General features: G+C 43.4%; 1 protein-coding gene across 6 annotated transcripts in view; it reads left to right on the top strand.

Moving 5' to 3' along the window:
- Positions 1-15,589, top strand: part of RASGRF2 (Ras protein specific guanine nucleotide releasing factor 2) — a 196,992-nt gene that overhangs the window by 109,387 nt on the left and 72,016 nt on the right. For 3 of the 6 annotated variants that reach the window (XM_045847896.1, XM_045847893.1, XM_045847891.1), the window contains exons 15-17: positions 543-931; positions 9,461-9,589; positions 12,709-12,798. In XM_045847896.1, coding sequence (XP_045703852.1) covers positions 543-931; positions 9,461-9,589; positions 12,709-12,798 — 608 coding nt within the window. The remainder of the gene's footprint in view (positions 1-542; positions 932-9,460; positions 9,590-12,708; positions 12,799-15,589) is intronic. The other 3 variants (XM_045847895.1, XM_045847894.1, XM_045847892.1) reach the window with 3 other exon arrangements.

Raw genomic sequence — 15,589 nt, 5'->3', positions numbered from 1 at the left:
TCCTAGTCCCTGGGTCTCCCACAGATGAGCAGCTCTGAGGATATTGTTTTGCCTTTGAACTTACCTCACCAGTAGCAGAGGATGATAGAGGTCACAGATAATTCCTGAGGGAAGAAGTTGAGAACCCTGAAGTCCCCAAGTGGCCTCTGCTGGCTCCATGATTATTTGGAAGCTAACTCCATTATCTGAGGCTTTTCTATTTTATTTTTTACAATTGTGCTCTTCAAACTGTAATATGCATAAGAATCACCTGGGGGTCTTGGGAAATGGCAGGCTCTGGTTCGGTAGGTCATTTCTCACAAGCTACCCAAAGATACCAATGCTACTGGGTCCTTGGACCGCAGTTTGGTAGCAAGGATTAGATACAGCCTAAAAAGTATCTGTGTGCCTTTGGCAAGCGTGTGGAATACAGGTAGCACTGAAATAGGAGATCCAGCACAGAAGTGAGATAATATTATGGCCTTTTAATGTAGGGAGCATGTTCTTTCCTGACATCAGAGGAATTGTTTTCACTTGGCTGCAATCTCTGCTCATATTTTTAGGTCACTGGAATTGTTTTTTGCTACCAGCCAGAACAACAGAGGTGAACATTTGGTGGATGGCAAATCCCCACGCTTGTGTCGCAAATTCTCTTCCCCACCACCCCTAGCTGTGTCCAGAACGTCCTCCCCAGTGAGGGCCAGAAAGCTGTCGTTGACTTCTCCCTTGAACTCAAGGGTAGGAGCGTTGGACCTGACCACCGCCCCGGCGTCCAGCAGCCCCACCACCACCCACAGCCCTGCGGCGTCCCCACCGCCGCACCCCGGTAAAGTACCGTTGGATCTTAGCAGAAGCCTTTCCTCTCCAGAGCAAAGCCCAGGATCTGTAGAAGAGCATTTAGATAACCCCCGCGTGGATCTGTGTAACAAGCTAAAACGAAGTATTCAAAGAGGTATTATCGGCTGCCACACCCATGTTTGCCGGCCACCTGCTTCTGCACCATCCCCTCTGGACCCCCGGCTCCCTCTCTTTATGACTTCTACATACAAAGTAGAATGTAGACAATGGGTAGTCAGAAGAACAAAAACCTGTAGTTCCCTATAGCTTTTGTGGAGAGGAGATCAGTTAGCTCTCTTAACGTCTCTTAATGTCTTCTAGAGAAAAGGCTACTTGCTGTTGGTTGTTTGTGGAAGAATAGCATTTTCTGAATGATATTACTGGAAGGTTCTTCATGGAATATCGTTAAGGCTGGTTGGGTAAAGAGCCTACCTAGCATGGCACTCTGCATAGAGGTAGGTTGCGGGCACCTTCCTCCTTGAGCTTGGCCCTCAGAGCCCGCTCCTCCTGCGGCGTCTGCCTGAAGCACCTGTACTGCCTCCAGCCTCCCCTGCAAAGGGTGCTCTTGCCTGGAAGCATTTCGATGGCTTCTTCAGTCTAGTTACCAAGGCAACACTCCATATTACAAAGGAAATCTAAAGAGAAAAATCAAATCTGAGACAGTGTTTATTGTCCATGGCAGGCAAAATGGTTTTTTAAAAGGTGGATTAGATGATTTGTTTTCCTGATTAAATTCTCTAATGATTTCTTATCATACTTAGATTACAGTGCGTTTTTCCTGCCAAGGCCTTCAGACCCCATGAGAATTGGATGCTATCTCCCTCTCAATGCCGCCCCTGCCATGCTCCTTCATCTGCTGGGCTACAGTCACATTGATTTCCTTTTTATTTTATATTTATTATTATTATTTCTTAAACCCTCACCTGAGGATGTATTTACTGATTTGAGAGAGAGAGAGGGAAGGAGAGAGAGAAAAAAAATTAAAAAACACACATCGATGTGAGAAACATCAATCAGTTGCCTCCTGTACACATTCTGACTGGGGTTCAAACCCGCAACCTTCTGGTACATGGAATGACGCTCCAGCCAACAGACCCATCCAGCTAGGGGTGATTTCCTTTTTGTGTTTCAGAAACACCTTAATTATTGCTGCCTCAGGACCCCCTTTGCATGTGTTCTTCCCTCTGCCTAGACAGTCTTACCCCCATATAAACTCCATGAGATTAGCAGCCTTAGCTATCATGTTCACCTCTGTATACTCAGTGCCTTGGCCAGTGCCTGGCAAGTGATAAATTTTTGTTCAATCAATAAATCAAGCAAAACTCTCAGCAAACTAATCTAGGTTCCTATGGTACCTCACCTTACCTTCCTCAGCTCCATACAATGTAGCTAGGGGTTGGTGGAGGCTACCCTTGTTGCTTTTATAATCCAGTGTTTCTGTGATGTAAACAAGAAAGGTTTCACAGCCAAATTAGAAGACAGCTTTATTTTTTGCTGTATAATTGTTACAGAACAGACAGGGGGAAATTATTGGCTCACCCAGGGATGCCAAAAACTGTTACAGATGACAGGGGGTTGAGGACAATATACTATTATCAAAAGGACCCCCTATGTTTGTTATGTCCACTGCCTTATAGGAAAGACATCTCTCAATGCCAGAGATTTGTGAAAAGGAAAGGAAATGTTTATTTGATGCTATACACACTTAAAGTAGTGACCTAACATCTTCATCAAAGTCCCAAAGTCCCTTGAAACACCCAGAAACACACACAGTCTTTCCTTCCTCCCTTTGCCCAGTCTGGGGTACCATATCTCAGGAAAAGAAATAGAAGTCCATGGCTCAGGCAGCCCCCAGTTCTTCCCAGTAATCCATGCTCGGCTGGTAGGCCTCCCTCGGTTCCCAGCACCATCAGCTGTGTTGCTGGGATCTCTGCTAAAGCTGTGTGGTGGTTCCCCCTACTAAAGCTGTGGGGGTCCAGGTCCCCACTCTGGCAAAGCGGCGTGGTTCTCTCTTCTATTGCCACAGCCACGTGGTCCTCTGTCTTTAATGGCTGCTGAGTCTGGGTTTAAATCCCCGCACCAATCTTCCTCTGCAGCCCCATTTCCGACTCCTTCCACAATTGGCTACACTTGCCAGCACTCCCATATCCTTCCAGCTTTACTGGGCTGCCACAGTGAGTCTGGGCAGGTGTGGTCCCATGGCATGGAGCCAATCATCTCCAAGCTCTCACACAGGTGCTGTAAACAGGGGGAGTTGCCTCCCAGTTACACCTTGGGTGGAAGTCAATCCCTTCTCCCTGGCTCAAAGCATGGCTACAGCTATCCAACATATCTATGAAACCAGTTCAAGGTTATAAATATGTTAAGTGACCATGCCAGAAGTTAGCTGCAAAGCTGTTGCTATGCAAAACAGTTAAATGGCCCTGCTCCATGTGTCCCTTCCCCCAACTCACACCTGTGGGGGTAGGTGGGAGGATATCCTAATATTTCCTGGACACCTTGAGTTCTGGACCCCATTCCAAATCCCTATTTGGGCCCCCCCTCTTGGCTGCACCCTGTAACATAATAACTGATTTACTTACTGATAACAAAAAATGGGGAAATAAGCAATCGACATGTCCAAATTTCAAAGAGGATCACTCACAGGGAAGCAGAGACCCCAGCTTTTGTACCTTCTTGAAGTTTCTCTGCGCTTTCTAGCTCAGATCATTTAAATAAGCTTCTCTAGTGAACTACTTAATGGCATTTTAACTGGAGTGGTTGTCATCATCAAAAGTAGCAGCCTTTTAAACAAGAAATCCTTTAAATTGACAAGTTAGCAACTAAGGAGGAGGAAAGGAGGAAGATAATTAAAAAGTCATCAGAACAACAAGTTTCAGCAGCATCATGATAGATTCTTCTCAGGAATCATAAGGAGGCACGTGTGCTGACAAGTGCCTCTGGGATTCCATCCAGCACCGGTGCTTGGCCACTTCCACAGACAGAATGACAGGGAGGCTTATCCCAGCCCTGCCCTCTGGGGCAGGGTACCCTGAGAAGTGCAGGAGTTTCCCAGAATAGGGGAAGTTCTTTCCCCTTCTTTATTGGACTGCAGTAAATAGAGGAGGAGAAATCTGGAGATAAGTTTAGATGCTCAGTTATTTTGAGTTCAAGAGCTCTAGGAATAAACATGAGTGTCAGACATTTGTGTCTCTGAGGCCTCAAAGACATTTGTGTCTTTGATTGCCCCTGGGGCTGGAATGAGAACACAGTAGGTCTGTTCAAGAGTCACTGCTTCATGTTCTTCTCTGTGCAGGTCGCTCTGCTACAGTGTCCATAATGGTAAATAAACACTGTGTCCCAGCCCCTTACACGCTTAGTTATGTGGAGAAGACAGATATCACGTAACTATAAGAGTAGTACAAGAGATACAGACAGAGTACCCTGGAGGGTGAAAAACACAGGAGATCACGTCTGCTTGAGCGGACATGTCATTGACATGAGCCAGTGGGATAGGTAAGGGGGTTGTAGATGGGTGAGCATATGAGCAAAGGGCTAGTGTGAACCTCCAGTGGGGAAAGGCATTTCTGAGGGCAGGAGATGTCCAGTTCTGTTGCCATGTGCAGCCCCACAGAGCAGACCTTGGCTCTGGTCTTCCTAGGGCTTTTTTTTTTTTAAGATTTTATTTATTTATTTATTTTTATTTTTTTTAAAGATTTTATTTATTTATTTTCAGAGAGGGAAGGGAGGGAGAAAGAGAGAGAGAGAGAAACATCAATGTGCGGTTGCTGGGGGTCATGGCCTGCAACCCAGGCATGTACCTTGACTGGGAATAGAACATGTGACACTTTCCTAGGGCTTTCTGGTATTGAGGAAACTTTAGGAAAAAAAATAACAACTCTCCTAAAAATCATTATTCTTCTCCCTTTCCTTCTCCTTTACTATCTTAACCATTTTTAAGTGTATAATTCAGTATTGTTAATTATAGTCGCACTGTTGTGCAACTAATCTCCAGAACTTCATCTTGCATCTTGCAGAACTGAAGCTCCATGCCTGTTAATCAGCTCTCCATTTCTCCCTCCCCACAGCAGCTGGCAAACACCGTCTGCTTTCTGTGTCTAGAGTTTGACTCATACAGTATTTGTGTTTTTGCGGCTGACTTATTTCACTTAGCATAACGTCTCAAGGTTCATCTGTGTTGTAGCATGTGCCAGAAGTTCCCTTTATTTTAAGACAAAAGCAACAAACAATGCAAATGTCTGTCAGAAGAAGAATAGGCAAAGAAAATACGTGAATAATGCTGCAGAGAGCAGGGGAGTGCAAATACATCTTTGAGATCCTGCTTTCAATTCTTTTGAATATATACCCAGAAGTGAGATTGCTGGATCATATGGGAATTCAATATTGAACTTTTTGAGGATCCTCCGTATCTTTTCCATAGTGGCTGCACTGTGTTCCATTCCCACCAATGGTGCACAGGGTTCCAATTTTCTGCATGCTTGTCAACCCTTACCATTTTCTGCTCTTTTGATAGTGTCCTTCTGAATGGGTGGGTGATGAGAATTTTTCTTTTTTGCAATTTCCCAGAGATTTTATTTTAATGTGGCTAAGGCTTGGTAGTATGGATATTATTTTTTTCTTTAACAGAGAAGCAAAAGAAAAATTTCTTTTTTTCTGCATTTTAGTCTAAATACATGCCACAGTTCTAGAGGTCCTCAGTCAAGCTTCCCATTGCTCACCCTAATTGATTCTTTCACCTTAACTTGTTACACACAAATTTTTTTCACGTTAGTCACCAAATTCCTAGTTTGGTTTTCAAAACCCAAGCCCAGAGTATATAGCCCAACTCTATATCATGAAGCCTGGTTGGGCCAACTGACTAGGTGGAGGTGTGGTCACTGGTAGGAATCAGTAGGTTTTTCCCTGGAGCAAGTTAGACATGGGGGAGGCCAATGAGAAGGAACTGGTGAAACTCTCAGAGCAGGACATTGGTGAAGGCTGCAGAGATCTGTCAGTGCAGGTGCTGGACAGAGGCAGGACCACTGGGGACACAGCAAGTGGTGACTAGAGAGCTTGTCATGTGGCAGTGTTTATGACCAGGGGCCTCGGATGGAGAAAGCCCAGGAATAAGGATGTGGCAAAAATATTAGCTTCTCTCTTACATTAGAGAAATAGCTAAAGCTGAGGGCTTAATTCCTCTGTGTTTTACTGGATTTCCTCAAAACAAATGATTTTTAGTTAGATTTCCAGGGATTCATTTATCCATGTGGTTCATGGGTTAGGAATGTCATTTTGCTGTTCCAGGTCATAGCTAAATACAGAGTTCCTCTAACTCAAGGTGATGCGGAAGTTCAAGGTTGTGTCTAGGTGAGGCCTATGGCACTGGATCAGTTGCATTTGAGCCAGCCTCCACTCCAGAGATGTCAGCGCCTCTGCCCACCCATGAACACCCCCCCTCCTTATATCTTCTTCTTACCACAACTCCCCCCAGAATTTTCATTAAGCACTTTGCTCTTGGCCACTTCTTTGCATCTTTATTTTTTCCACTTTCTGTAGCTTTCTTCTGGTTACTTTTAATGTATTCACTTCTGTCTTAAAAATATTTAAGGCAGTCATTCAAACAGGCACATGGTACAACTGGATTAAAAATGAAATAGGCAAGGAAATCAGGCAATGAAGAAAAGTTGTGGGAGGTCAAGGGCATGGTTAGTGAAAAAATGAATATTGTGTGGTCCTCTGCGCTTCCCAGAGTTGCTCAGATTTTGGCTCTGAATGTAATCAATGATATGATTCTTGACAAAACCTAAGATGGATTGGTATGCGGGCACATCTCTTTTTTTTTCTACTGGGACTTGAGAACAATTTATCCTGTGTATCCTGGTCAAGGAAACATTGCGTGTAGGAAGTTTAGAATTAATACTAGGGGCTAGGGAGTCCTTTGGCATTTTTTTTTGAATGCTGAAACAAAGGAATTAGAGACTTAGTTTTTATACTTTATTTTGCATTGGTATACAGTTAACTTTGGTCATAAGCAGTTCTAGGAAAGGCAGGGGTGAAACTCTTTACTTGAGCATCACTCTGACAGGTTTCCAGTGTGTGCACGTGTGCATGTGTGCATGTGTGCAATGCCTGTAGAAGCCAAGAGTGCTGTTGTGTTAACTCTACTGTCTAATCTTGAAAATTCTAATTGGCAAAGAAAAGGGAGGCGCTGATCTGTCTTTAATTTGAAAGATGTTTGCTTGTGCTTTCCATAATGTTAACACTTTCAAACAGTTGGCAAACTTGAATAAGAATCATATGCCAACAGTTTATACACTTTTTTGCTTTTCACTTTAGGGCACAATTCCACACAACCTCATTGCGTAAGACCAGCTTCACCCATTAATTAGGTCAACACTGAGGCCAGAGGTCTTTCTCACCGCTGCTCAGCTAGACCGTTTTCAGGGTGCACACTTTGAAAAATGCTAGTGACCTTTGTCTAGTTTTATTGTCGTTGTAGTTATAACACTGATCTTGCAGTAATTCCTGCAGGAGGACTTCAAGTGATAAGAAGGGAAAGAAGAGAAATAGGAAATATCCCTAAAAATGAGTGAGACTGTAAACTTCTGAGGAAAGAATAATGTAATTTATTTTTCCCAAAACTCAGTCATTAGATCTGTCCCAGGCTCACCCAGCATTCATTAGTGCCCTGCTTTCTTGCTGCCAGGCAGCCCCACCTTCTGGCCCTGCATTCTTCTAAAAGCTACAAATATCAGCCTAACTCACATCCAGATTCCACCCCATGGGGGAGTCTCAATAAAGATCACACTGATGGCAGGCAAGAAAGGAGAGCCCAGGTCGGGCGGTTCACTGTTTTGAGGTCCCTTCCCCAGGCAGCCTTCACTTGGGCCCTGGCTGTGCACCCCACTGCAAGCACTGCTGCACCACCCACATCACTGGTGTCTGTTTCTGTGTTCTTGGTTTCAAAATTGCCTGCCTGTGGGCTGAACGTGCTCCCAGTTTTAGCGTTTGTTTTGAACCCACATCTGCCCACTCGTCCTGCAGGCAAGCTATTTGCTTGGAATTCGATTCAAAGTGAACAAGCCAGAAGGAAATGCTGCTTTGCCCCCATCGTGCTGGCGTGGTTTCTTCTCTTCTGAGGTGTCTGTTTGCTGGCAGTGCTATTCTTAGCTTTCCTGTCCTTTCAGTGGACACTTGGGCTTGTCCATCTTGCTGGGAAGTTTGGGGGTTCACTGTAATTACTGACTAAATGATTCTCTCTCTCTTTAAAAATTTCCTCATTTGCCTGAGAGGAATGAATGGTTGGATCAGAATAAGGACATGTATTTGATATTCTGCTTGTTCTTGCAGAGCAGATGCCTTCCATTACTGAATTTTGAGGGAGTTATTTGGAAGATAATAAAACTAACAGCTAAGCACTGATTTTTTTGTTTGCATCCTGCATAGTTGCCAGCTTTCCTGTAATTAAGTCATTCAAGGGAAGATTCTAACCATTTCCCTTCCCTGGCCTTTTGTCTTTCAAAAAGGCACATTTGTGGCCATATTTCTAAGGGAGTTAATCATACGCAAGAGTAAAAATGACTTTGTATAAAGTCATTAGGACTTTTGTAGAATTTATGGATGAAATCTTGAATGGAGTGGCAACAGGAGTTGAGTTGAGAGTATTTCTGCTGACAGGGGTAACATAAAATCGGTGGAGGTGACACAGCTTTTACTGGTTAATGAAAAGCCCAAGGAAAAGAAATGGAAAAATTGTTGGAAATGTAGGGAATTTTTGTAGTGTGTTTCCTTGAAAGAACGTACACAAAATTGTTATTTTACCTGGTTAATAAGCCAGATGGAAACATCAGTAAAGGCTTAAGTATGAACCTAGAATGACATGTCTTTTATTCATGGGATGTTAGCTGCAGTCAAGAGACTCAACTGATCTTAAAACCTCCCAAATGCTCATTGTAAACATTTCCTCTTGCCTCCTGCTGGTGGGTAGGTCTGGGTCAGTGCTCTCAGGCAGAACTTTCCGGGAGGATGAAATGCTCTACACCCGTGCCGTCCAACAGTGCAACCACTAGCCACTTGTGGCTCCTGAGCACTTGAAATGTGCCTAGTGTGAGTGAGGGCCTGAAATATTAATTTAACTTTAGTTGATTTGAATTTACATTTCCATGACCATGTTTGATTAGTGCTGCCATCTTGGACAGTGCAGCTCTAGATCCTTAGGGGTCCCCTGGAGCTTCTGGGAGGCCACGTGCAGAGAGATGCAGACTTGAGTTGACTTAAGGGGGCAACTAAAGCAAAGAGCTAGTGAAGTCCCAATTTTGATCCCAGTCTGGTTTTATACCCTGAAAAAATCCCTCTTTCCCTGTTGCTTTTAACATCTGCTGTTTGTTTTTAACATCTGCAGTTGTGCTGGACAGATGGGGCCCCGCAGAGTCAGCCAGGCTCAGCAGGGTCAGCAAGACATGGGCAGAGAAGAGCTTCATTTAGATTTAGTGCCATTAGCATGCTGCCAGGGTGAATGACTCAATTTCATATTAAACCCCTCTAAAAACATAGGTTACTATGAAATGCTTATTATCTATAACAAACTTTTGTGTTTCCCTCCATGATACTGACAAGAAGCTTTTGAATTCATGGCCTGCTTGTTAAAATTTGTGGTGTTTTAAAGCAGCAGTCCTGGAGTCTGCACCGGTGGACCGAGCAGGAGTGGAGAGTGCCCCTGCGGCGGACACCACAGAGCTCTCGCCTTGCAGGTCACCCTCAACGCCTCGGCACCTCCGCTATCGCCAGCCTGGAGGTGAGCGCTCAGGAAAGGACTTGGAAACAAAGAAGTGAAAGATGATTGCGAACTTCTGAACCTTTAGTTTGCCCTACTGTCTCAGTTATGAATATTAGAAGCCAATAATGTCACTATTGGACCAAGTAGGGAAAACCAAATGGTTGGAGAACATGCCATTAGTGTCACCAATATTTATGTGACCCCATTATTGGGTTGCACTCTGTGTAGAGTGATGTGAATAGAAGGCCTGTACCAGCTGATTGCTAGTGGAAGAATCTCAGTTTCAGACAAGTATCTCAGAATCCTATTACACCTTACCATGAATCTGTGTTCAATAGGCTCATCTGGGACACCACAATTTGGAGGGGTGAGCTTATTAAGGGTACTATTTAATCTAAAAATAAGGAACGTCTGCATGGGACCTTAATCATTATTGCTAGCAGCAGAAACCAGTATATTTTCTATAGATATGAAACTTATGAGTATTGGGTTGGCCAAAAGTTTGGCTGGGTTTTTTTGTCTGATAGCTCTGGTAGCACTTAGTTGTCTTTAACTTCATTTGAAATACTTTTCTTAGATTGTGTTGTGACAGCTGTCATATCAGCATGCATTTTAAAAAACCTTATCAAAATTGGTGAATTTTTGTGCAGCCATTTTAATGTTGAAGATGGAAGAAGATACTCAAACTTTTGAGTATCTCAATGCTTTATTATTTCAAGAAAGGTAAAAACACAACTAAAACACAAGAAAAGATTTATGCAGTGTGTATGGAGAAGGCACTGTGAGTGATTGAATGTGTCAAAAGTGGTCTGTGAAGTTTCTTGGCACTATTGACATGTTGGCCAAATAATGCTTTGCTGTGGGGCTGTCTTATGTGTTGGAATATGTCTAGCAGCACCCCTGGCCTCTACCTACTAGAAGCCAATAGCAGGAGATAGCCAACATACTCAAAATATCCAAATCAATTAAGTTACTGGTAAAAATGAAAAATATGTCTTTTATTTTTTGGAAAAAACTAAATGGACTTTTTGGCCAGCCCAGTATTATCCATGCATTCATTTTAGAGCATAGCAAATATCCTATGGAGGAAACATCATCAGAACAGAAGATTGAAATCTTTCCTTGCCTCATTTTCCTCCCAGCTCAAAGAAATATATCTAAATAATGGTTGTTTTTGAAACGTTTCCTTTTTTCTCCACAAGCCAATTATTTCAAGCTGGAAGGGAAAAATATACAATTATGAAACCAGATTCACCGCAAGTAACTGAAGTAAAATGTAAAGACACATTTTTGGCTTCACTACTTGTGCTTCAAGTAGGGCAGTTAGCACAAGATAGAGAAGCATGCATGGCTGCCAACAGTCTTTTCATTCATAGCCTCAACCTCGTGGTGAAAGTTGTCACTGCCCTCAGCTCCAGGAGCAGCTGGCCTGGGTCAGGCTGTTGTCTGATTTGCCCTGATGGGTGGTAGCCCTCGGGAAGCAGACTGATTTCAGGCTGCTGGTCAATTACAGGTTCTGGTAAAGGAAGGTGACAAACTAGATTTTCCTGGCTTGTCAAAAGACTACTGTATAATTAGCCAAATCTCTTTATCATTCTCAGAGCCGTGATCAATCTGGGCCTTGGCAACTTTTTTGACAGTTGCTCATGAGACAGATGCCCTTGGGTTCATCATAACTTGGAAGAGTTTGGGGCCAAAGTCCATGGAAGCAAAACTCTACCAAAGCAAGAGCGTTAAATGCTATTCACTTGATTACTATTATTGGGGCTCTATTTTCATACATTTATATTTATATGTAAAAATTTTAATTTATATAAGTATTTCTTAGAAATCCACATCCTGTTTGTGGATTAACTAAGTCTTTTGTTTCTCTTCTTGATATGACTAAAACATAGAGACATAGGAATGTAGGAGGGAAGCTATAATGTGTAATAATATGGAGGATCCAAATAGAAGCAGTATCACATTTTCTCGCTGTGTACCTGAAATTTTGCCTGTTTCTCTGACTACTTGCCACCTTGTTCCACAAATGTTTTAAGGCTCCTGCTGAAGGAGAGGGTAGAGCTGTTCTGTTCTCTCGTGTGTGGGCACATGAGCCTGCTCTCTGCCCTCCCTCCTATTTATTTATTTATTTGTTTATTTATTTACTTAAGCATGACTGTAGAACTTAGGGGCAAAATGATAAAAGTCCTTCAGGTCACAATCACAGTCACCTATTTTCACTAAAAGCCTGAGGGAGAAAAAAATGAGTTTGGCATTAACACTATCGAATGCTGTGTGTAAACTGTCTGAGGGGTAAGAAGGACTGCCAAAGGGTGCTGAATGCATTTTTTAATCAAAGGTATTGGGGTGACATTGATTTTAGAATGCACTCCTACTTTGGAAGGTGATTTGAGAAGAAAATTCTATTGGAAACATGATGTAGAATATTAAAAAATACTTTTCATATTAAGATATAATTCACATACCATAAAGTTCACACTTTTAAAGTGTACAGTTTAGTGGTTTTAACATTTTTGTAATGTATTCTTAACATATCTGCAGCCATAACCATGACCTTATTTCAGAACATTTTAATCATCTCGCCCAAAAGGAACCCTGTACTCATTGGTCACTCCCCATTTTTATTTTCCCTCCTTCCCTGGCAGCCATTCACCTATTTTCTATCTCTATAGATTTACCTATGTTGGACATTTAGTATAAATGGAATCATACAATGTGTAACCTTTTGTGACATCCACTTAGCATGTTTTCAAGGTTCATCCATGTTGTAGTATGTGTGTACTTCATTCCTTTTTGTGGCTAAATAATATTCCCTTGTATTGATGTACCACAGTTAGTTTACTCATTCATGAGTTGACAGACATTTGGTGGTTTCTGCTTTTTGGCGGTTTTGAATAATGCTGCTGTAGGTAGTCATGTATAAGTTTTGCGTGGACGTATGTTTTCATTTCTCTTAGGTCTATATCTAGAGAAGACTTGCTGATGCAGAATCTTATTATTTGCCTATGAATAAGGGAGATACAGAGTATTTGGCCCAATTGTTCATCCAGTGCAGGAATGAAAATGAGAATTTTGTTTTAAAATGTTATCCACCTGCCTCACCATGCCATTGCCACTCTTTTTCAAATCACCAGGACAGATGGCTGACAGCCCCCACTGCCCTGTCTCACCTGCCTCTGCCTTTGCGATTGCCACAGCTGCAGCCGGACACGGGAGCCCACCGGGTGAGTAGGGGCTGCAGCTAAGCAGGGACACATGGCAAGTCGTATCACGTCTTTGATCTTTGCCTGCCAGTCTAATGATATACTCTGGGCAGCTTGGGGAGAATGCAGATCCCCAGGATGTGGTAACTATGTGTGGTGCCAAGTGGGTACTAGACTTGCCAGCGTGATGCTTTGTAAGGTATGTAAATGTCTAATCGCTATGTCATACACCTGAAACTAATGCAATATTGTTTGTCAACTATAATTGAAAATAAAATAAAAAAAAGAGTGCAGACCCCCAGCTGCTATTGTAAGTCAGTATGTCTGGGTGAGACTGTCACTTAAATAAGCACCTGAGGTGAGTCCCACACAGGTAGCCTATGAGTAACACTTCTGAGAAATTCAGCATCAGAGAAGGATATGTTGCTTCACCCATGGTGTTTCATGGGGTCCTGTAACCTCTTTGATGATGTCCCCGAGAACATGCATTTCCCTTTTAGTTGAGTACAATGCTAAAAGCATCTGCAAGGTGGGAGGGAAGTCTGTGGAGGGGGATGGAGGAGGCAACTATTGCTTTAGCTGACTCATAATTTATTTCCAGTAGCTCCATGATGCTTCCTGAGTTGCTGTTAGTTAATTTTCAGGGGAAAGCAGAAATACTTAAAAGCACAGTATTTTAATAGATGAAAATCTCCATTGTCTCAGTCCTCTTCTCTCACATGCAGGAGGACATTATGTTCAAATAAACCTATGTGTGGTTCACACAGCCTTGTTGCTGTGAATATCTTAATCTAAACTAACCCAGCAGGTGCTGTTGCTCACCTGCCACACAGGGGGCCATTTCCCAAGCCTGCAAACCTGTATTCAACAGTAGTAACTAGCAGCTGCCATCTGTGTGAATTCTTTCTACATTAAGTAAGGACAAAGAGAGATGTTCTATAATGAACATGAACTACCATAGTAATTATATGCATTGCATCTGAATGGACATAGACCACATCCTACTTCTTCCATACTCACTGCATTGGATGTGGTCAGGCAAATTGGGGTGTTTTCTACCCCAAACATCCCCAAAACCTTTCCCCCAAAGTCCCATCAACATAGCACAAAGCAGCCTGTAATGGTAATAGTATTATCTTGCCAATCCAGCTGACTTCTATTGTTGACTGTATTCTGTGGTGAACATTTCTTGGTGAAATAATAAGGAGTCTTCATTCTGCTTTCAGTGGAGTTAGTCATCAACTGGGATTCGCTAAGACCTTCTCCTGTCTTTTGTTCTCACAGTCTAGTCTGTCTGGAAAAAGGGAAGTACAGAGCTTCCTCCCAAGTTTCATAATTTAAATATGGTTTGTGAGGGAAATAGCTTTTCTGTTAATTTGGGATGAGCCCATTTCCCATTTGCTGGAGTGGAAAGTCCTTTTCTTTTCACCTGAAATTGCAGCAGAGTTTTAATGAGCTTCAGAGAATGGCTTGCTGACTTTTGTTTGTCCTGGAATAATGGAGCAGAGGGTAAAGTAACCAAAAAGCCAGGCCTTCCTCACTATCTGCACGTGCTGCCTCTGCTGCCTTTCTCCCTCCTCCCCTCGCAGCTCAAACAGTCTCAGGGAGAAAGCTCTCTTCAGGGAGCTGGCTGAGGAGGGCAGTCTGCCATCTGACCACGGCCAACATTGTTCAGGGCAGGGTGGCCCGACCCTGTTCTTAATGTGCTCTTGATGTTGCCTATAATGTGGTCTGGAGCCACGTGGTTCAATTTTAGAAATAAAATTAAGGCTGGATTTGACAGGGTCTATGGCCTTGCTACCAAGGCAGCAAGTTGCACACAGGTCAATTTTCAGTGGCAAATGATGGTAGGAAAGAGAGGGACACTTTTGGAACAGGGACCAGTATGTTCCTGGGGCTTAGCCACTCAGTGGCACTGGCCCTGCATGGGATTCCACCTGCCTGGGAGAACTTGGCAGAAGAGCTCGGGTTCATAGGTTGCTGAGGAAGGTGGAGTAGAAGCAGGAAGAAAGTTCTAAAATGGTCTGGACTTAGTGGCTAGCCAGGGAGAACATGCTGCTGCTCAGGGAAGGGCTACTACACCCAGATGGACAGTGTTCAGAGGATGGGAGTGCTAAATAATGGTTAACTCCCAAGTTGGACTTTGCAGCCACTCTTTGAATCAGAAGCATTGCTGGCCTGAATGCACTCTAGAACCTGAAGAGTTGTAAAGGCAAGCAGAAGGGAAGTTTGTGTAAATAAGTGAACACCTCAATGCTTCTGTCAGTCTTTGTGGGTCTTCTGTCAGCTTGTGTGGCTGCAGTGTGGGCCCACCTGGTAGTGCGGCTCTGCTGTGTCCTGGCCCACAGCAGTAGACAGGAGCCACCCAGCCAAGCATGCAGTCTGCAGCGCAGAGCGCCTTTCCGTGTTTCAGGCCCTTCTTCAGGTTCCCTCCTGCTTTGATGCTCTCTCCTCTCCACCCACCTACCTCTACCCCCATCAAATGCCACAGGAATCTGGCAACGCATGGTTAGAACTGTCAATTAATGATCATGCTTTCAAGTATTCACTCCTAGTATTTGCATGGCTAGCCATTTCTCTTTAATTATTGCTTAGAAGGTTTTCCTGCTGCATTAAAGGACTTTCAAATTTGGCAAGGGGGTGGACAGAAAATTTTCTTTGAAAAGAAGCCAGACAAGATGCTCATGCTTGGCCCCGAAGGCAGAGAAAGCTAATTTTATTTGTGGAAGGTGACCTGGGATTTTCATAGGACCACCGGCCCCACCCTGTGGCTGTGCCTAATTTTCACGCTCAGTGGCAAACAAAGCCTGGG

The sequence above is a fragment of the Phyllostomus hastatus genome, unplaced genomic scaffold (assembly GCF_019186645.2).
Source record: "Phyllostomus hastatus isolate PE091 unplaced genomic scaffold, TTU_PhHast_1.1 phas_contig_58, whole genome shotgun sequence".
NCBI classification, from domain to species: Eukaryota; Metazoa; Chordata; class Mammalia; order Chiroptera; family Phyllostomidae; genus Phyllostomus; species Phyllostomus hastatus.
The sequence above is the reverse complement of the archived record's forward strand: the minus strand, read 5'-3'. Positions and strand labels throughout refer to the sequence as shown.